General features: G+C 44.6%; 2 protein-coding genes across 11 annotated transcripts in view; one reads left to right on the top strand and one right to left on the bottom strand.

Annotated features, from left to right (window-relative positions):
* GRSF1 (G-rich RNA sequence binding factor 1) lies at nt 4,342-10,861 on the top strand. Its single transcript, XM_021393506.1, has 10 exons — nt 4,342-4,548; nt 4,652-4,799; nt 5,233-5,388; nt 5,710-5,850; nt 7,460-7,589; nt 9,057-9,208; nt 9,363-9,487; nt 9,698-9,833; nt 10,011-10,094; nt 10,727-10,861. The coding sequence occupies exons 1-9, from the start codon at nt 4,357-4,359 to the stop codon at nt 10,067-10,069; spliced, it is 1,239 nt and encodes a 412-aa protein (XP_021249181.1). The 5' UTR covers nt 4,342-4,356; the 3' UTR covers nt 10,070-10,094; nt 10,727-10,861.
* The window catches only part of RUFY3 (RUN and FYVE domain containing 3), a 52,802-nt gene continuing 40,618 nt past the window's right edge, over nt 11,161-23,344 (bottom strand). For 5 of the 10 annotated variants that reach the window (XM_021393497.1, XM_021393499.1, XM_021393502.1 and 2 more), the window contains 6 exons: nt 20,788-20,907; nt 18,421-18,523; nt 16,667-16,746; nt 15,670-15,697; nt 14,499-14,573; nt 11,161-13,647 (listed from right to left, as the gene is read on the bottom strand). In XM_021393497.1, coding sequence (XP_021249172.1) covers nt 13,504-13,647; nt 14,499-14,573; nt 15,670-15,697; nt 16,667-16,746; nt 18,421-18,523; nt 20,788-20,907 — 550 coding nt within the window. In that variant the 3' untranslated portion in view covers nt 11,161-13,503. Of the gene's footprint in view, nt 13,648-14,498; nt 14,574-15,669; nt 15,698-16,666; nt 16,747-18,420; nt 20,928-21,201; nt 23,284-23,344 lie in introns of those variants that run through there. The other 5 variants (XM_021393504.1, XM_021393505.1, XM_021393498.1 and 2 more) reach the window with 4 other exon arrangements.

The raw sequence follows: 23,344 nt of genomic DNA, 5'->3' as shown, positions 1-23,344 counted from the left end.
AATGGCCTCCAGCATTTCAGAAGCACGGGTGTTTGATTTTCAAGCAATCTTTAACGAAGCTGGGGCCCGCAGTCAGCTCGGGAGCAACACACGTCACAATGGAAGATACGGGCAGCTGCAAGCTACTGGACTCAAACAAAAATCCAGTCCTGCCCTCAAGCTCCCGGCAGCTCCTCAGCACCACCGTCACCCAACCTCTGCCCTGAGCCGCCTCACCCTGCGTGAGCGTGGGCTACGAACCACACGTCCTCCTGCCTGTAGATATTTCAGTACAGCACGGTCAGTACCCCTCTGCAGCCTAGGACATTTTCAGAATAAACACAACTGCAACTTCGCTGGCGTTGTCCTGTGAAGGGCGAACTGAGGGAGCACGGCATGCTGCAGAAGACATCCACGTCACAGCGGGCGATGGCTGCAGGCTGGCTTTTCGGGGCATTCAAAGCCAACAAAGCCCACCACAGCCTTAGTGCCACTTCTTGACAGCAGAAGTGACAATCCCAGGGGGTCACTTCACATGACAATCTGCCTCCGTTAGGTCAGCAAGAAGCCAGATGGATTCCAGAGAGGGAACAGACAGACCACAAGGTCTTGTCCTGCCCCAGGAGGACTCTGTGCCTGCAGACCATCCCGCAGGTAACACGCCTGCAGATGGGCCAGAGGAAAATACACTTCGGGATTCATTACTGGGAAAATTCAGTGCACCCAAAACGCACTGCAGTCCCACAGAGCACTCAGTTTCTGTTGGCGCATCAGGGGTTTCTCTCAGGTGTTATCAATGAGTCTTGTCGGCTTCTCTCATGCTTTTAAATGCTGAAATTGCATTTCCCACATTCTGGCTCCATCCTCCTGACCAAGTCCAAATGCCAGGTCAGCGCATTTCTAAGTGAATGAAAATTACACCGGTGGTTTTGGACACTTAAAATCAAGCGTTCTACTAGGCAGCAAAGGCTCAAAAAACATTTCACGCCATTTGCTGTTTTCCTTTCGGCCGCATTAGTAAAAGTGGGCATGAAACGGGGCTGGGGGCACTCCTAACAGAGTTTGTCAGACTAAGTTAGCCGTGTAAATTCACAGAAAAAAAATAGTGCTAATCTTCCTGGCACGTTCACGCCGGGGCGTGAATAACCTGCGTTCTCTGTTCCCACCCATACACTTCCTTCTACCCACAGAGCATTTTATTTTAGCGGCAAGTTAAAATTAAATGCCTCTTACTGCCACAGTCAGTAGGAAATACTTTGCCAGGGTGGCTGTCAGGAGAAATGGTTACATAATGCGCACATTTGATGCCTCAGATTAGCATTGGTCTGCTCACGATGGCTACGGGCCATGAAGTGCACGGGCTGGCAGCGTGCTGCAGCCTTACGTAAGGGCTGAGCTGCTCGGCGGCTCTGGCAAAGGCGCAGTGAATGTACCCAAGGCCCGACGGCTGTCATTTTGGTTTATCCATTGTACTGTAGGGCTGAAAGGACTGCTCTGAAAAGGCCCTCAAGCTGAGAAAGCGCTTTGGTCCTGAACCAGAGTTTTCAGCTTTTGTAGCAGAGATTATAACACAGCTCAGTAAACGCAGAACACTCAAGATGAACAAAAGTTTGAATAAGAGAAAAATTTCAGTTTGAAATATAAATAGCAGTGTCTAAATACTGAGCTCTACAAGCATTCTCTCCATATTCCAGATTAAACCTATAAGTCTCTCAGTGTTTCAAATCAGGCACTTGTCTGCGCATTAAGGCAAGAGATTTAATTTGCGTATCCGTAGAGAATAACAACAGAAATGCAGCAAAGCATTTAAGTATAAATATCAGACTGAACATGGGATCTGGACGTGTAACTGTTCTCTAAAAATAAAAATAAAAAGCAGCACATGAAAAAATAACAGGAACTATGAGGTATTATACAATGGTCCTGGGAATCACCATAGTCCTGGATCCCTGCTGCTGCTGGATAGTAGAAAGAGGAATATATATGGCACTCTGTTGCCTTCAGTGCTGTTACAGCACAGACATCACACCTGCTGCAACCTTCACAGAAACCAACAATTTGTGGAGGATCATCTCTGCAAATCTCAACAGCATTTGCGGCACAGACACCATCTGCAGGGGCTTCACGTTACTTTGCATTCTCTGTGCAAAATCTGTTCTTTAGGTTTCATCAGCTCACCCAGGCCCAGCTCCTGCTGAACGCTGAGAGCACTGTACAAGCACAGTTATGTAACAGGCAGGCCCATCCTCCATGGAAAGTGAAGAGAGGCCCACTGCTGGAGTAACTTAAAGGAATAGTTCCAGAATATATCACACAGAATATAAATTTTCTCAATGACATATTGTGCAGTTACAAGTAACCCAATAACCCAAAATCCCAATACAAAATAAGTACATTTAGGATGTACTTAGAAGCATTTTCTTTTTTCCTATGATGAAATAAAGAATAGCTAGTATACATTAACTTCTTGTTCAACAGCGGGCCAGGGGCATCTTTGCAGTCCCTTTACATTTAGCCCAAGTGATTTACTCTGCTAAGGTAGGCTTCGTTCAACATCAGCACTGAAGAGTGAATAAATGCAAGTTCTGCTGTCCTAGGATAATCATTTTTTTCTCCAGATCCTACTGACAGAAATTCAGTCTCTCCTCCCTCACACCAGCCAAGAAGCCCAGAGATGCCCGGGAAACTTCAGTGTTGACAGATGCCCGGCAGAACGGTGCCCTCTAAAGGTGACTAGCAAATACTGACAGGCTAACGGACAGCATGCGGTAGGCTGGTTGTCACTCAGCTTGGGATGAAGGTGCACCGGAGGCAAAGTGGCCAGAGGATTTCTGTCTGTTGAGGAGAATCTGCCTTACACCTTGCTTGGACCCCAAACCTTCAAGAACAATTCACGTGCATAACAGAGGAATGCATACAGCACTCCCTTGACTTCTAGGATTCATCTTATTCAGGAATCTTCTTATTCAGTGACAACTTACAGTTCAGTCTGGAAAAGAGGAGGCTCAGGGATCTGAAAGGAAGTTGTGGCAAGGTGAGGGTCAGCCTCTTCTCCCAGATAACAGCGATAGGACAAGAAATAATGGCCTTAAGTTGTGCCAGGGGAGGTTCAGGTTGCATACTAGGAAACATTTCCTACAGAAAAGAGTGGTGAGGCACTGGCACAGGCTGCCCAGGGAGGTGGTGGTGTCACCGTCCCTGGAGGTGTTCAAGAACTGTGGAGATGTGTCTCTAAGGGACACGGTCAGTGGGTACGGTGTGGGGATTGGGTGAGAGCTGGACTGGATCACCTTAGAGGTCTTTTTCAACCTTAATGATTCTATGACAGCTAGGAAAGGGTAGATGTTGGAGAGAAATTACTATAATTAACTATTTTTTTTGCACCTACAAAGTCTGCTTATTTAAAAGCTTTAAAGAGAAACCTGATGTTTAAAATATGAAAAAAAAAACCCTTGAAGGTGAACCGCTTTAAACTTGAGTTCAATGCTCCTTTGAAAATTGTATGTGATTCGCCTTGAAAATTCAAAAAATATTGGGAATCATAGTACCATGAAGGTTGGAAAAGACTACTAAGATCATCCAGTCCAACCCCCAGCCACTAACCACTTCCCTCAGTGCCACATCTCTGTCTTTCCTGAACACCTCCAGAGACAGTGACTGCACCACCTCCCTAGGCAGCCTGTACCACTGCATCACCACTCTTCCAGAGAAGTTTTTCCTAATACCCAACTTGAACCTCTCCTGGCTCAATGTAAGGCCCTTCCTGCTTGTCCTATCGCTGTTACCTGGGAGCAGAGGCTGACCCTGACCTCACCACAACCTCCCTTCAGGCAGTTGTAGAGAGCCATAAGGTCTCTCGAGCCTCCTCCAGACTGAACAATCCCAGCTCCCCATCAGACTTGTGCTCCAGACACAGCTCCGTTGCCCTTCTCTAGACCTGCTCCAGGGCCCGAGGTCTTTCTCGCAGTGAGGGGCTCACAGCTGAGCACAGCACTCGAGGTGCAGCTCGAGTGCCGAGCACAGGAGTAATTCTATTGTCAGGAGTGCATGTTCAATTATCAGGGCAATGGTCTGTCCTGTAAGGGTCTGTGACATGAAACAGTTTATAAAAGCAACAGCTGGAAACGGTGATATCACTTAGAATGCGTTTACAATTTTGAAACACAGACAAAAACCACTGAAGGGAAATTAACGGGACGGCAGCACTACGGCGCAATCCCCCGCAGCCCCTCAGCTCCCAGACCCCCCCTCCCCCCCCACGGCGTAACCCCGGCGCTGCTCAGGCTGCCGGGCCGTGCCCGCCGCTTCCCGCCCGCCGCTGCCGGTGCTTCCTGGGAAGGGGAGGCGGAGCCGCGCTCGCCTCTCCGCCCGCCAACTATGGCCGCCGCCGTCTCTCGCCGCGGCTTGGCCGCGTTGCTGCTGGGCCGCCGCCCCGGCCCGCTGCCGTCCTGCCTGCGCCCGCCGCCCGCCCGCCGCCGCCTCCTCAGCGCCGCCGCCTCACTCGGGCCGGGGCCGGGAGCGCCGCAGGCCGCGGTCCCGCTCCTCGCTGCCGCGCGCCGCTACAGCCAGGTAGGGGCCTAAGATGGCGGCGGGCTGAGGGGCGCTCTGGCGGAGGCCGCGCGGGGCGGCCGCGCGCCTCCGCGCTCCCCCGCTGATGGCTGTCGGTTGGCAGGTTATCGACTCGCCGACACAGGAAGGTCAGCTCGCGGAGCAGGACCCGGAGCCACCCAAGGCAGAGAATGAGGACTCCGTGTTTCTCATCAGGGCGCATGGCTTCCCCTTCGCGTGCACCAAGAAGGAGATGATGGCCTTCTTTGATAGTAAGGGAGCTGCTTGGCCTCCGTAACGGTTCGGTGTGCCGTTACAGAATTTAATGATTAGCTAACAGTTAGTTAACAGAAGGAAAACAACACGAGGGCGTGCATCGTCTAGTTACACAGCAGTGGAAGCTGAGAATCATAAAACCATGCAATCACGAAGGCTGGAAATGACCTCTGAGATCATCTGGTCTAACCATCTGCCCACCACCAATATTGCCCGCTAAAACACATCCCTAAGGGATGTGAGACCCCTTTCTTTGTGACAAGCACTGCGTGTTAGAGCTCGGGGTAGAAACATGAGTTTCCCGTCCTGCCCTTCAGGACAGGGGAACAGCTTTGTGCAGAACTGTCCGGTTTAGTCTGGGATCAAAAGCTCCCCCCGTGCATGACAGAGCTGCACATGTTTCTGTGTCTTGTGTTCCCCGATTTCCAGGCTGTAAGATCCGGAATGGTGAGAATGGCATACACTTCCTCCTAAACAGGGATGGGAGGCGCAGAGGAGATGCCTTGATCGAGCTCGAGTCAAAAGCAGATGTCCAGAAAGCATTGGAAAAGAACTTGAGATACATGGGCACACGTTACGTGAAAGGTGGGTTTGAGCAGCAGAAGTTAAATGGGAAGAAAACACGATAGTTGATAAGAACTGCTTGAGTACAGAAACAGGCTGGTGCCAGGGGGACAGCGGGGAGCAAAAAACTGGCAAACAAGGCACTGTGAAGTCAAAGCTTGAGCTTTGCGGGAAAGGCAAAGTCACTTGTGGGGGACCATTGAGTATGTGGGAGCGGTGGGGGGAAAGAAGATGAAGTTGTGCATGTGTGTGAGATGGGGAGAAGTGACGCCTTAGAAGAAGGTGCCTGCAGAGTGCTGCCTTCTCTGTACCATGAAGGAAAACATGTTTTGTACCTTGCAGTTCATGAAATACACGATAAAGATGTAGATGGCTTACTGCAGAGCCTGCGGTATGAGTCGCAGGTCATGAGCGATGGAGTTGTACTACTCAGAGGCCTTCCGTTCGACTCCACGGAGGATGACATTGCAGATTTTTTTGCAGGTAAATCAAACTAGTTTTTGTTCTCTGTTTATGAGGCGTTTTATGCTCCAGGTTCGTGTTTAGATCAGCAATCATTCCCCTAAATGAGGGCTGAAAAAGCATGTGCAGCCATGAACACCTTAAACAGCATCACAAAGTGCTATCTCCCTGCAGTTAGAAGCAACTAAGGCTTTCTGAACAAGCTTTTGGCTGGAAGATTATCAGCTGCGTTTGCCTTTCTGGAGGTCTTATTGTCAGTATTTGCAGCACTCATTTAGGGGGAAAATAAATAAAAGGAGGAATCTAAATTCAGTTTTCTGCATTGAGATTGCTACTGGTGCAAAAATTGCCAGAAAGAAAGATATATGCCTGTTAAAGGACAGAATCACAGAATTGTAGGGTTTGGAAGGGAACGCTGGAGTCCAACCTCCTACTAAAGCAGTTCCCTACAGCAGGTCACACAGGAAGGCATCCAGACAGGTCTTGAGTATCTCCAGAGAAGGAGACTCCACAGCCTCTCTAGGCACCTGTTCCAGTGTTCCATCACTCTCACAGTAAAGAAGTTGTTCTTCCTTGTGTTAGTATGGAACCTCCCGTGTTCCAGTTTCTGCTCATTGCCCCTTGTTCTATTGCTGCTCACTGCCAGAAAGAGCCTGCTCCCATCAACTTGACTCCTGCACTTTAGATATTTGTAAACAGTGATGAGATTCCCCCCATCTTCTCTTCAGACGGAAGAGCCCCAGGTCTCTTCAGGACAAGTGAGTGCAGTGTAAGGCTTTGCAATATTATCATAACAGATCATGTATGGTAATGTTAAAACTCTGCTCAGCTAAGTTTGGTGGTGTTTTACAGTTTGTTTTTTTAAATAATGGCTTGGTTGTGTGAATGGTCAGAATCATCATAGAATCATTTGAGTTGGGACTTTTAAAGGCTGTCAAATCCAACTCCCTGCAAGCACTACATCATGGTGCTCAGAGCCCTGTCCAGCCTTACCTTGAGTGTTTCCAGTAACAGGGCTTCCAGCACCTCTCTGGGCAACTGGTTCCAATTATACTTCAGTTGCTGCAGAACTGCTCAGCCAAGCAACTGTCAAGCAGGATGTGTGTTCTCTGCCCTCGAGGCTGGAGCAAGCCAGGTGGTTGCTGCATGCCCTTAATAGGAAAGAAGCTTTCCTGGTGTTTGCAGGATTAATCAGTATTTCTTAGGAGATTAGGTTGTAGTGTAAACTGAAACGACTTCTTCCTCCTGGTGTTTCTCCCACTGCAGGTGGGCATGCTGACAGTTCTCCAGCACTGACGCTCAGTGACAGCCAGTGTGATGCCAGATGTGAAGGCCACTGGCAGTAGGATTTTTAGTTGATCACCAACAGTTTAAATAATGTTTAAATCTATCGCAGAGCTATCACTGGCAATTAAAGCTTCTGTGAAAGCTAACGTAAATCCAATAATTTGGAATTTTTTTAAAAAGTTAAAAATACATAATATATTTTGGCCAACATGAACAGTTATTTCAGGATGAGGAGCTGCTGGATTCATTTGGCCAAACAAGAGTTAGGGAAGAGATGTCCTTCTGAGCCGTAGCACAAGTTCCTAACAATGTAAATGTCTTTTTCTCCCCATCCTCCTAATAGGTTTGAGGATAACTGACATAACTTTTGTCTATCGGGGAGAAAGAAAAACGGGAGAAGCTTATGTGCAGTTTGCAGCTCCGGAAATGGTAGCTAAAGCCCTACTAAGGCATAAGGAGTACATGGAGAATAGGTAGGTGCCTTGCTGTGGTTAACAGAGGGTAGAAGAACTTGGTATAAAGCACGCGGTGTGACTTAACAGCTTGCCTCTTAGCTTAATATCAGCTGCTTTGCCTGCTATCTCATACTCAGATGTAGTTTCTCCTTGTGTTTGACCCCCTGCCCACATTAAGTCACTGCTTTGCAGGCGTGCCTAATAATTCAGTGACCTGACATACTTTCCTACCCTCCAGTAGGGATTAATTAATTCACATTTTGCTATTATTATTTTCTTTTTTGTCATGATGGAACGTGGCTTTAGCTGACTCACCTACCCAGCTTTATATACCTGTGTAACTGGCCAAGAAACCGTTTCCAAAGTTTCTAAAACTGCTGCCAACGTGTTCATTTGTCCAGAAAAGTGCATTCTGCTGAGCCCAGGTGCATGGATGCTGAGCTGTGAGCTCAGTCAGGCTGTACCTGAGATTATTTCTCTTAACTGGGTCTGCTGTTGTTAGGAAGGGAGAAAATGTGGACACCCACATTCTCCTTTTCTTCATCACATTATTTCTTCTGTGCTGTGGAAACCTGTGAGTAAACACTGAATAGTTAAACCTGTGTGAGGCCCAGCTTGGTACTGTTGCCAGCTCTGAAACATTGGAGAGTCTGGGTAAGGAGTTCTGGGGTAGGTGGCTAGAAATTTAAGTGCAGTTTTATACTTGCACTAAACCTGGGAATAGAGTGATTTTTCCCACTGTTTCTTTCTGCAGTGTAAGGGGGATTTTGCTAGATTCCCATGCTGCATTACATTTTGGTGTGTTACTCCTGCAACTTTTACACACGCCTTATTACATTTCATCCTACCAATTTCATCACAGTAAAATCTTAGGTTCCTCTGAAGTATTTAGTATGGCCCCGTGCATCTTGTGTATCCGCTTGCTTCATTAACCTGCTTTGGGATTGAGTAATTTTTTTAATTTTTTTTTTAAATGAGGGTTGGAGAGATTAGGATAGAGTAGTTTGCAGAAGTACAGTGGGGGAACAGAGTCTCCTGTATGAGGCCATTCAAAAGGATGCATGCTACTGCAGGAAAGAGAGAATGTTTTTAAGTAGTGCTGTATTTCTGCAGCAAAACATAGCTTTGGCATGTAAGCGATTGCTGTTACTTCTAAAAGAATTTTACGTAACACCATAAACTAAAGACCTTATCAGAACAAACTGGCTCACAGTGTGTGGGTTTATACTGGAGAGTGAGTGCCGTTCATTACACGCTGAAAAGGGCTTTCATAGACATTACTTACAATCTAAACAAGTTCTTCAAAACTGCTGCTTGCCAGTTAACCCCAAATTGTAACTACACATCATCTATGGCTCTCACAGCTAATATGTGAGCAGAGCTGAGACAGGAAAACATTGTGCACAGTAATTGTACTTTTTCAAATCCTTGAGTTCTTTGTGGAAGTACGGGGCGTGTCATGTAATCTTTTCCTTGTAATCCTAGATATATAGAAGTATACATAAGTACAAAGCGTGAAATGCAGAGGCATTTGTCTCTTCGCAAGGAGATGGTAAGACTGAGAAGAGAGCTTGGATCCACTGCAGAAGAAAGGGAGTTGGATTACACCAGAGGCTCCAGTGCCGAAAGAGAGAACGGTGAGTCTGGCCCTGTGGTACGTACATGTTCTTTGAGGCCCCTTCATTTCACCGTTGCTGCCTGCTGCTGGGAGAACAACCCTGCTGTCTAAAACTTTCATGCAAGGGAAGTGATAATTGCAAGTGTTCGTGATGTTTCTCCTCTATTCCACAGAACTGGCTAGCGAAGCAGCAGAAAGTTCCAGGCCTTGTTCACAATCTGGGAGCATCTTATCGTCACTACGCACCGTCCATGTGAGGGGTTTTCCTACCCAAGTTAGCGCCCAAGACATAGTAGACGTGAGTAGCAGTATGCACCAAATTTAGTTGTTGGCTGTGGATCAACTTCACCCCGAGAGGGAGGGAGTCCTGTGCTGCTCAAGTGCTCAGTCCCCGTAGTTGGATGTGGTTTATGAGAAAAACACGATCTTTTCTGGTAATGGGGTGCATTCCTCGTGATTCTTTCTCATCACACTCACCTTTTGGATCCCTATTTTTCCTTCTTTTCAGTTTTTTGCCCCACTGAGGCCCTCAAGGATCCTAATAGAATACAACTCTGATGGAGTTGCCACAGGCGAGGCTGATGTGCATTTTGAGAGCCACGACGACGCAGTCGCTGCAATGGCTAAGGAGAGGGCACAGCTGCGTAAGTAAAGAGGAAGGGTGTTCTGCAACTCCAAGATGTGGATCCTCGGGTACTTTGGCTTTCCTTGTCTAACTACTGGTAGCACCCTGTCAAAAGGATTGTCTGAAAACTGGGTTTCCAAATTACCCTATCTGCGAGTCACTGAACACAAAATGCCTTTCCCATATTGTTCCCTAGAGTTTGGTGCTGTTGAAGTATTTCTGAAGGAACATCCAAAGGCTGCAGGACACCACTAGTGACAGTGGCAAGATCTCAGATTTGGTGAGTGCATCCTTGTTCTGTATTGTTCCTTTTTCATTTTTAGTACACTTGATATTTTGAATTTCAAATAGCATCCAGGCTAATATTTAAAGCTAATCTGAGGTCAGGCGTCAAGCTTAGGCACATAGGCCCGTGCATTCAGATTCCACAGAAACACATTTCTGTGGCAGAGAGGCAGCTGTGCATTTCTGAGGTGACAGCCAGAGCTGGCAGAGAGAGGTTGCTGCACCACCCAGCCACCACACCACCTCACTGAAACTCACCCTGGTGTAGCTGAGGCCTACTGAAATGTGCCAGAGTGCTTTTTCCACTTGCAGTTTCCTCCTCCCCTTGAAGCTGTCCTAGTTTTCACCTATTAAAAGTTCTGATGTGGCTGCAGTCTCTGGCATAGAAGTAGAGGAGCGACACCCAGAACTGTATCTGGCACCCTCTGTGTATGACTTCCTTCAGCTGCACATGGCAGTTCTCTCTTACAGATTGTTTTTTAAACAATGCTGAATTGTACAATTCCATTATTGGCAGCAGTACTTTGAAGTAAAATGCAGTGGTACATTTTCAGAAAAGGAGAGTAATAAGGCGCAGTGAAGTAGTGATGGTTTTTGTTTGTCTTTTCCCCCTTCCTTTCTTCATAGGTCGAAGTGAATGCATTCCTGGGGTACAAGCAGAGATCGAGCATGAGAGTTGCTGCTCATTTTCAAGGATAAGCTGTGTAAAACATCATTTGGATTTATGTAACAGCATGTAATAAAGTGTGTTGATATGCTGTAGAGAGATTGTCTGTCACAGAGGTAGAAAAAGCTGTAATGGAGGAATGGCAAACGCTGCAGGACAGACCAGTTCTAGTCTCAAGCTGCACAGTGGTAACAAAGTATTAATAAAACACTAGTGTGGACAATTAACAATCAAGTGATCTAAGATCCCAATACACAGAAGGCAGTAGGCATAGTTTATACCTTGTCCCTCCTGTCACGTGTCTTCAATTTCTCTGTTGGGATCTGCTACTGGTTTTGAAATACTTTCATAGCCGTAGCCAAAGCAGAAGGGAAAGACCACTCAGGACACAGGATCCAGATGAGAAAGTTTTTATTATTGCTTGTGGAACAAAATATCAGAAAAACTGTCTTCTGCTCCCCCCAGTCCAAATGTCCAGGTGTAAATCCAAAAATCCAGCATTACCACCAGTACCTGAGCAAATGGGCCTTGAACATTTGCAGCATCACAAAGCGCAACAGCCAGTACTTAAAAGCAGAGCCCTTCACTGAGTCAAAGAAGTCAGGAAGGAGTCGTGTGTCAGCACAGGCAGCTGACAGCCAATCATCTTGCTCTCACACTTTTCTAAATGCCAGTTTTCATTACAGCAACCAGAGCCTTATTTTGAAGGGTTTTCAGCTGCCTGGGTAAAGGGCTGTTCTCATACCGTAACTGTAAAGGACCTGCTCAAGAACTGTCCTGCTTTCTACGTAAAGATCATCTCAGCCTTCACTTCAAGCAAGAAGAGCAGCAGCCACTCCTGCTGGAACAGTGGAAAGCTATGTAGAGGTCACAGATAAGCTGTCACTTCAGAGCTGTGAAACTGCTTGGATGTACCAGCATTAAATTTATTATTTCACAGTAAGTGCCTGGTTTCCAGTTTAATTCTCCAGCACTGAAATTGCCTGGGTCAGACTTTTTCCTGTAGGATAAGTCACTCTGAGTTTGGTTGCAGGAATTCTTAAGTGTGTACAATGTGTACACAGAACTAACAATACATTTGGTATTTTGTGCCTTAGCTAATGGCATCTCACCCTGTGAAAGCACTGTTTGCTCACACCTGAATTCTAGGCTTCTCAAATTTCAACACTATTCACAATTTCTTGCCTACTTCAAAGGATAGCAGCAAGGTAATTACCACAAAGGGCAGAAAAAGGAAAACTCTGGAGCTTGCTCCCTTCTGTTTAGTGCTCTGTCTCTGAAGGGCACTAAGAGGAGGTGGAGTGCTTGGGCAGCTGAATACACTGAGCCCTACAAGGAGCTAGGAAAGAGAAGAATTTCGGGGTCCAACTAACTAGCACCAACCATGTGAAGAACTTCAGTTCTGATACGCTTTTTAGCGCAGTTCCAGCCAGTGTAATGAATTCCTCTGAAGAATTAAACTACTTTTCCCCTAATAAAATTTGTAGAAAGCCAAATGTCTCTCACATACAAATAACATCAATTTTCTATAGTTTACAAAACATTCTGTGGCCCTAAAGACTGAAGTAGGCTTCCAGTACAAAGTAGACCAAATACACTATGGCATGATGTGTGCGTGCTTTATGAGCAAGTCACCACTGCTTTTTGGAGTAATGTGTCCTTGAGGTCACAGCAACAAAGATTGACGTAGCATAAACAGAACTTTTTAAACTGTGTTTTGCATCAGGATATCTTGCAGGTGAAAAGCACTGTTGAGTTCATCTCACTTTCATTTTGCTCTAACACAAATCCACTGAAGTACCAGCTGTAGTACAACCACTTTTTTTTATGTTCACAAAGGAGAGTGGTGTGGAGACGTGGCCTTAAACCCTCTGCATAATGGTGATTTGTAACTAAACCCTTGGGACTCCGATTCCCCCAGAACATCAATATAGGAGGTTCTGTTGCAGCTCTTTGGATTGACAACCATTTTGTGGTCACGAAGTCACAGTGAGGGTCTCCAGTAGGAAGGAGAGAGATGCCCTTGAGCATTTCTGTGCCAGATCAGTGCGGCTCAGTTCTCCAACGTCCCACACACACAAAAAAAGAAAATCTTAGCTCCCCTCCAAAGTCCCTAAAAATACAGAATCATTTCACAGCTTTGTTTAATAATGATTTGCATAGCAAGCCTACTGCTGAAGGACTGGGTCAAAGAAATGAAGTCTGAAAATGCTTTTTTTTTTTTTTTTTTTTTGATATTGTTACCTGGACTCCTGGCACTGAAGGAGAACAGTTGAGCCAGATTGTCAAAGACAGCAGGGAAAGGGGAAATGGTATTTCAAGTGCAGCCAGACATGAGGATTAAAAAATGCTCCTGTTTTGCTTTCAGTGAGCCATTGTTTAGCAGCAGCATGGCCTCACTTGACATGCTCCTGACTTGCACACACAGAGCTCACTCTCGGGTGGGGGCTCTGTTCTCTCAGCATCCTGAGGCTGCTTGATCACACCTTATGGCCACTTGGTGTGACATTCCTCAGGCAGTTCACTCCAGCACAAGCCCAGGTCAGAGAGCTGGTAGATTTTTGTACAGGGAAAGCCCAGGCTGTTCTGTTTACAGTCTCTTCTGACTAAAACACCACAAAGCTGCTTCCCCCCTCCAAAGAACACAGGTAAATGGCTTCAAATTCTCCTTCGACAACTCCAGAGATGGTCACCTGCTACAATTTTTCTGGTCTCACCGCACTCTGCAGCCTGCCTCCTACAAGGGACTGGTGGAATACTGCTGGATGAGTTGCTTGTGACAGGGATTGCAGACACGCTCTGGGTTAATACTGGACGGGAGGGGCAGCTCATTCGCTGAACAGGCTTCACAGAAGATACCACCACAGTTCTTGCAGATATTCTGGAGGAAGAGGACAGAAAAATTACAGGATACTAAAGACACAAGTGATGAAAACAAACTTGAGTTTTCTCTTGATAACCTTCAGTTAACTCAAATCCTCTACTGGAGTAGAGAAAGATGCCCCCACTGAAGACCAGAAACTTGTCCTTGTGCTCAGGACCAGCCTACCATGGAGCTTATTATGTCATAGAGTAGGTGAAGACTTGTAGTGAAGTAGGTAAGAGTTACCAAAAATGAAGCATTCAGGTTCTAATTGCTTCAGTCCAGTTACAGCTAGAGCATTTTGTCACAAGTGATGCACATTTATTTTATAGCCATGTAAACATACTGAACAGACCAGTTACTAGTCTGACCTTGCTGCACTCCCTAGATTCCCCCTAGATATTTCCAAGGGCTTTTTGGAAACGTGGTACTGGTTCAACTCTAACCAAGAGTGGAGGTCAGAGCCTTGCATGCCAGAAGCTGGCCTCACCTACACTGCCTGGAAGGACCAGTTTGTCCCCAGCTTCCCAGCAAAACCCTCTGGTTCAAGTCTTGGTAGATTAGGTGAACCGGGAAAAAACAGAACCAAATGACACCTGCTTGCTCATCTCTAAAGTCTGCAACAACAGTGAGACCAGAATGTTCACCACACTGATAGCAGTTTTTAAGAGCACCTTGACTGTTTCCTTACAAACTGCTCCTCAGCTTCTGTGAAGGAAGGGGAAGTAGGAAGCGTTAACAATGCTTGCTTCTAATCGATCTGAGAGATCACCTGGGAAACCACCTTGACCATCTCATTAAAAATGTAAGTCAGAGGAAATGCACATTCATCACACAGCTGAGAGGACAATATAAGTCCTTGGATTTACCTTTTTCTTGCTTCGGCTGCTTTCTTCCTGGCAGAGCTGGCAGATCTGAGCATTTTCAGTTCCTGATGGCTGTTCCTAAACCCACAATAAAAGCCAAGGCATTTTGCTTTACTCGTCTGCTTCCCGTGGCTTTGGTAGCAAAGCTCTGTGGCTGATCCTTATTTTACAACAGGGATGAAGATTTCACGTTGTTGTGTTTTTAAGCCCTCTCTTTTTCACAACACACCAGGCAGCCATGCAGGACTAACACATTTATTTGCAGGACAACTGCACTGGCTAAGATCTGAAGAGCACCTGTTATAGTGATACTACTTTTTGCTGTCCCTCATTAAGTCACTTAGAGGTAACCAGAATCAACTAAGAGGCATGAGTCCTGAAAAGTCACCCTCTCTTCCTCAGCAGCAGTGCTCAGCACAGCTGGCTCACCTGAGTTCAAAGGGCAGACCGGGAAGCACGGTATGGCTTTGCAAGCCAAGGACCATGCGACTTCGTTTATAGGCCTACATAGAGACTGCTGGCCCAGCAGCAAGGGCGGGAACAAAGTATTTTTTTGCACCACGAATAACTGGTGATGGAGGTGGAAATTCCTGGTGGATGGGACTAAATGTGCATTGCAGCACCCTGTCGAGAGTTGGTGGCTCTAGCCGTACTTTGCCAGGCACGCAGGGGAGAAAGAACAGGCTTGGGTCAATTTGACACACACAGAAGCAACCAACCAAACACAAACAAATAACCCTTCCCTGTAGCCTACACAGGAATTTGCAAAACCCTAACCCAGACCAAGAAGATTACACACTGCCATTTTCACAAACACTAAATTATGCCTTCCTTGTTCTTTTTTAAGATGCTAACCCAGAAAAGGCATGAGGCAAAGGAATTACAAAAAGAATTAATATTAGTTTAAAAATAACATAGTTTTGCCAAGGAAACAAAATAGACTCACATAAACACAACGCTGACAACTAAAAGCCTTTCTACTGAGATAAGCAGTACTTTTCCACTAGGGATCCATCCACATCGCTGCTACACACTCTACAGTCATAAATCTTTATGAAGGCAAAACCTGAAGGACAAACTTCAAGGTATTTGCAGCAGGGAAGATGCTGCAGTGACCCAGGAGCTCCCTCAGCACACTCGCCAGTATTTAAATGGAAGAAAAGGCATCACCAACCTGCTCCTCCTGGGTGCTACTCTGTAACCTACAAGAGAAGAACATCATTAGTTTGAGCCAGCGCATCAATCACATCACACTGCTACTTTTGAGAAAATCATGGGGACTATCAGAAGATTTTTCATCCTGTTATTAAAATCCGACCTGCAGTGATATCTGGTTTTGTTTCTTCAAAACCACAGTGCCAAGCCTGCTCACTCAAGAGAGCTGAAGCACATATAAGCTTCATCAAACAGAGAAGCAAAGAGGTAGCAGTGACTGGTGCTGTAGAATGAATATTGCCAGCTGAGCCAGGCAGCACACTGCTGGCTAAATGGAAATGCTTGTAAAATGACTTCAGAAGAGCAGAAAAAAAGGGGAGCATGAAGGTGGAAAAAGCAGTTTAGACAGCATGTACAGTTTAGAACTAGCTTTAAACTAGTGACTGCAAAATGGCTGATCCCCTAGATCTGGGAACAGGCAATGGTAACGTTCTGTTATGAAGCTTTCGAGACAAATGGGCAGACCAATGCTTGTAGCTTACACGCTGTGAAATGGGTGCAAAAAGCACCACAAGACTGGAAGGTTTGTAATATCCAAGTAAGAAGATCTGAATAAAGCTTATGCTATTTTTAAGACAGTATTTTTCCAGTCACCTTTTTATTGGCATTCAGCACACTGTCACAGCACTGCACATTGCCACTGACATCAAGAGTTGTTCAAATAGGCTGTTGCTGTCTCTAAGCAGTGCCCTCATTACAGAGCTCTTCCCTATTTGTTTTTAAACTTATCTCCACATTCAAAAACAAATCTTAAGCTTAACTTTCAAATGCTAAATAAATCCTATCACAACAATCTGAAAATGTAGAGAGACTAACAATGGGGCAGGAGGCTGAAATGCTTTCTTAGCCGGGGAAATCATGCGATTCCAAACTGCCCATCCAGCAGCAAAGAAATCAAAAAGGGAGCAAGAATCAGAAAAGGTGAAGGCAAAAATGAGATGTATATTCTTCCATACTTGTGTGGCTGGACACTGTTTTCCTCTCTCAGGGGCTGTTTCAGTTTGGCATTTTCCTCTTGGATTTTGAGCTTCCCGTCCTGCCAAAAAGGATTTACCAGTCAGTCCAAACCACGTTAGCATGTTAACAAGGAGTTCACCTTTGCCACGCTGTTGACACTGCAGTGGGAGACTTTGTTTTTGTATTTGGAGAATACTGATCTCACTGTCCCCCTTTAGCATGGGCACATAAAAGCATAAAGACACCAATCCACCCCCAGGAGCAGCTCTGCATGCTTTTCTTTTGCTGTGAAGAAAAGTTGATTTCAAGTTTAAGAGTCCAGCTCTTAATCATGTCCAGTGGTTTCCTTTTACTAGAGAACAAGAAACTTCAGTCATGTTTTTAAATTATTGCTTTGTATAGACTGATCAGGGCAACAAATCCACTCAGCCAGGAAAGAAAAATCCTCCCCTGCACTCCTCAGCTAAGAACTGGGTCACAGCCTGAGCCAGGCAGGTACATAAGAACACTCTGAAACACAACCATGTCAAAAATAATCTGCAGCCACGGAGGCATGGCAAGCGCTGGCAGAGTTACCCATGCATACACAGCTCTGAAGTTGCAACTATAATCTTGGTGAAGCCCTTACATTCTTGAAAATGCAGACTTCCACTGGACCAAGAACTACTTTCAAGTTTTGTGGCAAAAGAGAAATCTGTTATGAAACCAATTTTTTTTTTTTTTTGGAGGAGGATTGGCCCATCTTCTCCCAGCAGGATCATCCCTGCTGAGTACAGGAGGCAAACTTTACTTTTGTATTTGGAGAATACTGATCTCACTGTTCCCCCCCTTGCCATCAGCCGCCCCCACATCCAGTGACATGCTGTCACACAAGCAGCAGAGAAAAGCAGCTCCTTATCGTGATCTGTAAGTAACTTCACAGAACATCGGTTGGGGAAAAGGGAAAAAGAAAAAAAAAACATGGAGAGGAACAGTTAAAGTAGCCCAGGGGAATCCAGTGAAGGCAAGTCTCAAGTGCAGTAACAGACACTACAATTTCGGAAACCACCTCTGTTATTTCACAGTTCTCAAATTTATGAGTTTTGTTCTCCTCGACAACTGCCAGTTCCCAGCAAAAGAGCCTGTTTCATTTTACAGAAAAAGCTGTAGGGTGGATTTTCACTTTCAAAGGCAAATTACTTCTAAAAAGGGAGTTTCACTTGAGGGCTATCAGTTTTACTCTTGAGATTAGCACTTCATTTTGCTTTATAAAAAAAAAAAAAAGAAAAACACACTGAATTCACTAATGCACTAAAAGCACTGCAAGTGCCTTGTGATGCCCTCAGAAGATAATTTTGTTTTCCAAGTTGTATTGTTTTTTGAGGAGAATTTCCCTTTTTCTGATGTAAAAATCACAAGTGAGCAAGCTTGCTTTTCATTAGATGTAATGCTTAATCATCTCTCCTGCTGTGTTACACTTAGCTTTATTAAACTACTGAAGGAAGCCGTCATCACAGTCAAGATTCGGTCAGGTACCCAGCCTGGATGAGGAAATCTGCTCCACAGTTAAGTGTAATGCTTAAAATCTTTTTTTTTTTTTGAAGCTCAACCAAATAAAACAACTATTTGGTGCGTGCAAAAAATGTTCCAAAACTCATCTTGTTCTGACAAATTAACAATACGTATTTCTTATCTAGTAAAGCTCAGGAAGAGAGAACGAACAAAGTGAAACCACAACCAAAATATAAGCCAAGAAGGAAAGAAGTCATATTACCGGTTTTAACCAATTCTTTGGGCCTTTTTTGTTTCCTTGGCTGCTGTGGTGACCGTGTGACCATCTCTCTCTTTCCCGCTTCAGTTCTAGTTCAAGGTGGCTCCTGTAATATCAAGGTGGAATTGTGAATAAGGTTTCGTAACACTCAACACCAAGAGCCACTACATTATAGAAATTATTGAACCCTCCCTTTACCCTAAAGCAAACGAAGCCTAACTCTAGAGCTAAAAACTGCTTCTCAAAAAAAAAAAAAAAAAGTTGTTTAACATGCATTAAAGCCACAAAATGCCAGGATGGAGAATCTGAATGTTTTTCATCTAATTCCAGCACCATTTTGGAGAAAATAAACCTGATGACTAAGTCTGTGCATCCCTAAAAAATACCAGGCTATGAGCATATCTGAGGCACCCGACACAACCTGACGAAAAGGACGAGAAAATCCAGCTGTTGGTCGCAGACCCTTTCTTCCAGGGCACCAGAAAGCTCCACTGCTGCAGCCTGCCAAAAAACCCTCCATTTTTTGAAGTCTTTTCCAGTGAAGTGAACAGAAATATGATAGCTACTGTAGGGAACAACCCTTGCTCCAAAATCAAAGGCTTGGAACTGGTAAATGTACTGGCAAGACTCGCACTATAGAAGATTCAGAATCCTCATTTCCATTAAGTACAAATGTATGTCTCCATTATTACCCTCATTAGTCTCAATAGTGCTCCAACAGATTTTTAAATAACTTATTTGACTGCAGCCTCATTAACTAACTGAAGTGAGTAAAGCTGCTGGAAACTTAGATCCAGAAATAAGTCTTCCTCCACGTGGGCATTAAAAAACAAACAAACCAGAGGAGAAGCTGTTTATAATTTGATTAAAAACAGCCCCAAACACACAAAGACTCATTTCTTCTTAAAGTAACACAATTCAAGCAGCACTGCTCACCACCCTCTGCCAACTCAGTGCATTAGAATCTCACTTACTTACATCAGTAACACTCCCCCATAAAGGAGGCAATGTTATTTTCATGCTGCCACCTCAATTTAGCATGAGGACGACGGTTATCAGAAAAAACTGAATTGATGCAAAAAATATACCAGTTTGAAAACATCCTCCCCAGATAGCTACACTAATTCAGTAAAACTGACTTAGAGGTAGATGCACATGCAAATAAAATGCGTTACCCACTTACACCTAGCACCATCGCTAAGCTCACCCACGCACACCCGGCATGTGGAACAGATTTCTGATAAAAGCCATTTGCTGGCTTTGTGGGTGGCTTCTATAGCTTTTGGAAACAGGAGACAGAAGCAGCTGCGCCAGGATGAGAGACCAAAAAAAAAAATGCATCCAGTAATACATCCATACTGTCCACTCCAGTGACCTTGCTGCAGAACAGAGGCTACCTTATGTCTGCAGATAGAGAGGTGCTCTGCCACTTCAAGATAAGAGGATTCCTCTGTTTTCCCAACACTGGTAAACTGATGACACTGCAGGGGAAGACTGACAGCTTTTGCTAAGATCCCTGCATTTGACTTCCACCTTTTTACTTGTCGCTGGCAGAATTGCTATTGGTTGCAGCTAGAAAAATCGCAGCAGTTTATCAGACCACCAGTGCTCAGGATTGCTTCCCTTGCTCCTTAACTCTTACACGTTGGCTCTAGGCAAAGACTTCTGCAAGCTATATCCTTGATGACGAGCAGCCAACAAATTATTTGCTTAGGGTTCAAGGTTATGTCATTACAGTGAGAAGTCTGGTGTAATGCTAGATTTTGGAGAGGTTTGTATGGCAGTCAGAGGCCTTACTGTACTCCAAAGCACACATCCAGATAACTTGAGATCCCTAGAGCAAGTTAACTTGCGATGGTACCTCCAGGCACATGAAGAATCAACCAAGCTTCCCAAACAGGTTTTGAAGCTTGTGGTGATCTCCATCCTCCCACATCTCTAGCATTGTCAGTTCCCAACGAGATGGTTACGGGCAGATGTCCAAAGCATAGAAAACAACCATGGAAATTTCCGTGTTTGAAAGGAACATCCTGACATTTCATTTCCATCCGAGAGATGCTCTGCAGCCTCTTTCTGATATCTCACTCCCATACAGATTTGTACTTTTGCTCATGGCTTATGCTGACCACTCGGCTCTTTTACATTTCCTTTCCATCAGATTTTTCAAGTTTTAACTTCAAAAGTTGCTTTAACTTCAAAAACTTGTTACCTCACAAAGCATTTTACCTCTCTAGTGTTAAACACCATCTGGCACCTAAAATGCCACTCATCTCTTTCCAGCCCCTTCCTCCTTTTGGGATTGACCCGCCTGCTTTCTTCTAGACACAGGCAGAATAGCCCAGAAAATAAACGAGTAAAGGATCTCTTCACCGCTGCCTGGAGAGCTCTTCCACTTCTAGCTGGAGGCTGTTGATTTTGTCCCCAAACTCCTGCTTGAAGAGACGGTTGTCCTGCTGTGCCAACTGACGGTCTTTCTCCGCCTGCCGCAATCTGGATTTGAGCCACATGAACTTGTGATAAAAAACAAAAGCCATGGTGGGGAGGAAGACCGACTTTAACCAACAAATAAAAAAACCCAGTGAAAAGGTAAAGCCAAAAAAAGGGATGGTAAAAACAATGGGAAGGAGGAAAGTATTTTAAAGAAAAGTAAGATGTAGGTGAACCAGGCAGAAGCTCCGATTTTCCATTTTTTTTTTATTCTATTACTACAGTTTACAGCCATTAGATGAAAAACATAAAACATCACTTTTATCCAGATTCAAAGCAAACCTCAAGTACACAAAATTTTAAGTCAAATTTGATTTTAATGTACGTTACATTTCAGCTTTACACACGTAGCTGGAACTTGCAACATAGGTTAGCTACTATATTTAGAATTAGTGCATCTTCCTGGTCTCTTCCACTGACCGTCACACCGACTCAAGTGCCTGGGCATTAAGACACCAAAGCTTCCCTGCTTTGGGCCTGACATCAGACTGTCAGATGCTTAATTCTGTCTTGTTTTAGCATTGTTGTGACAGCAAACAAAATGAGCCCAAACCCCAATTTCTTCAGAAGAAATCTGAGGAGAGGAGCAGGGGTGTTAACTGTTGTAACTAGCTATTTGGATACCTTGATGAAAGCTTTTGCCATTTTTTTTCCCCAAATAGTTAAAATGCATTTCTAGTGAAAGATTACAGAAGGTTTAGTTTATACTTTCAAGCATGAGACTTGGGCATCGCTAGAAGACTTAAATCTGGTCTCCAAGTCTGCTCATGTGCAGGAGTCCATTAAACAAGCTAAGCAGTGGTACGCGCTTGTGCATAGGAAGACTAGGCCAAGCCTCAAAGATTTTTAAACGTATCTAGCGAGAATCAGTAGGTTTTTTTTCCCAGTTGCATTTCAGTCACATCTGCCACCTGCTGCCCCCAAGGAGCGCTATCCAACAGGATAAATCTGGAATTGGCACCAAATAATTTCTGTAAGTGTCTTATCTGAGCAAAAAAACTCCAGATTTTACTCAGAAAAAACCCAAACATTCTATTCTTGAAAGAAAAAAAATCTCTAGAAGCATTTCTAATGTAAAGCCTATAACAGTCCAGCATCTTGAGCTTCTGTGGCCACAGGGAAGAGAAATTAATTTACAAGTGGCCACACTACAGTTGCTTAATGTTTTGCACTGAGGTGTGTTAGGATGATAACTACTTTTCCTATTCAGAGATGTTTCCAAGCTTCAGTTGTTCTTTCATCTTTCATCAGCAAATTCCATATTTGTATTGAGCAGTAGAAATGAAGAAGCAAATGAAAGAAGTGTAATAGTAAAAGGCAACTCTTCCTTTTAAACCACTAACTACTCAGATAAGGAGTGGTCAAGTACCAAATTACCATTTCCACTCCCCACCACTGCGCATTTTTTTGTTTGTTTCTTTTAAACACTAGAGTATAAAGATCAGATTTTTTTTAATTTTTTTTTTGTTGTAAAACACGTAACTTCCCATTCTAGGAAGAGGAGAGACCTATCAAAACACCTCTCCTCAGCTTCCTTCAGTAAGGAACAGCAACATATGTCTAGAGGGAGTCATGGCAGAGGTAGAAGGCAATGCAAAGATAAGGAGGTTTTCACTGAACTTACCACTCTATCATGTTACTCTAAGACACCTAACTACTAATTCTGGACACATGAATTTTAAAGGAATAAGGGTAAGTCCCCACCCTCCCACCAAGTCACTAAGGCAAAACCGTTGCAAGCAGTCTTGGTTACAAGAGGGCTGGTCTTCATGGTGATGAGCTACTGAGCCGTGCCCATCTGTCTTAGACTTGGGGCTGAACCCACAAAACAGAAGTGAATGGGTAACGGCTTGGGGTACGCACACAACTACTTTCAACAACTTCCAGGGATGCATTTGCTCCTCTAATTCACAAAAAGGGTAACACAGAAAACTAGTTGACTTTCCAGAGCTGGCCAGTGCAATATTGGCTTGACCAACGCACCTAGTATTCATACATGTTGAAGACTTGTGCTGCTGTATACGGCATGCATCACCAGGATGTACAGAGCCACATTCCTTACGCTTTTCTGGCGTTTATTGGCCAACTCGTTGGTACTTAAGCACAGTTTAAATGGCAAAGTTAGGGATTTTTATATCCAACTAAATCTCTGAAGAAAAACTCACTGGCTTTAAAAATTCAGCAAAATCCAAATCAACTTTAGGTGACAATTAACATTTGAACAGTTGATTTTAGCAATTCTAAAGTTCTCCCCTCATAAGTGAGTTCTGATGTCAGAGCTGTGAGGTGACCAGACGCAAAAATGTCTAATGATGCTTCTGGATCAGTTTGTTTGCTGCACTATTTAAGGTTTTTGCCTGTTTCACCAAATCCTTTTCACTGTATAAGTAAATAAGTTAGAATGACGATGAAGAGGAAATGGAAAAATAAGAACAGCAAG

Source organism: Numida meleagris, chromosome 4 (genome assembly GCF_002078875.1).
Source record: "Numida meleagris isolate 19003 breed g44 Domestic line chromosome 4, NumMel1.0, whole genome shotgun sequence".
Taxonomy (NCBI): Eukaryota; Metazoa; Chordata; class Aves; order Galliformes; family Numididae; genus Numida; species Numida meleagris.
Note: the sequence above shows the minus strand (reverse complement) of the source record. Positions and strands in the feature narration are given on the sequence as shown.

What these genes read in the sequence shown, in the direction of transcription:
- GRSF1 (XM_021393506.1), top strand. Translation starts at nt 4,357, where the DNA reads ATGGCCGCCGCCGTCTCTCGCCGCGGCTTGGCCGCGTTGCTGCTGGGC. An exon ending in GATGATGGCCTTCTTTGATA is followed by an intron (nt 4,800 to 5,232) that starts GTAAGGGAGCTG and finishes CCCGATTTCCAG; the next exon opens with GCTGTAAGATCCGGAATGGT. An exon ending in TAAGGAGAGGGCACAGCTGC is followed by an intron (nt 9,834 to 10,010) that starts GTAAGTAAAGAG and finishes ATTGTTCCCTAG; the next exon opens with AGTTTGGTGCTGTTGAAGTA.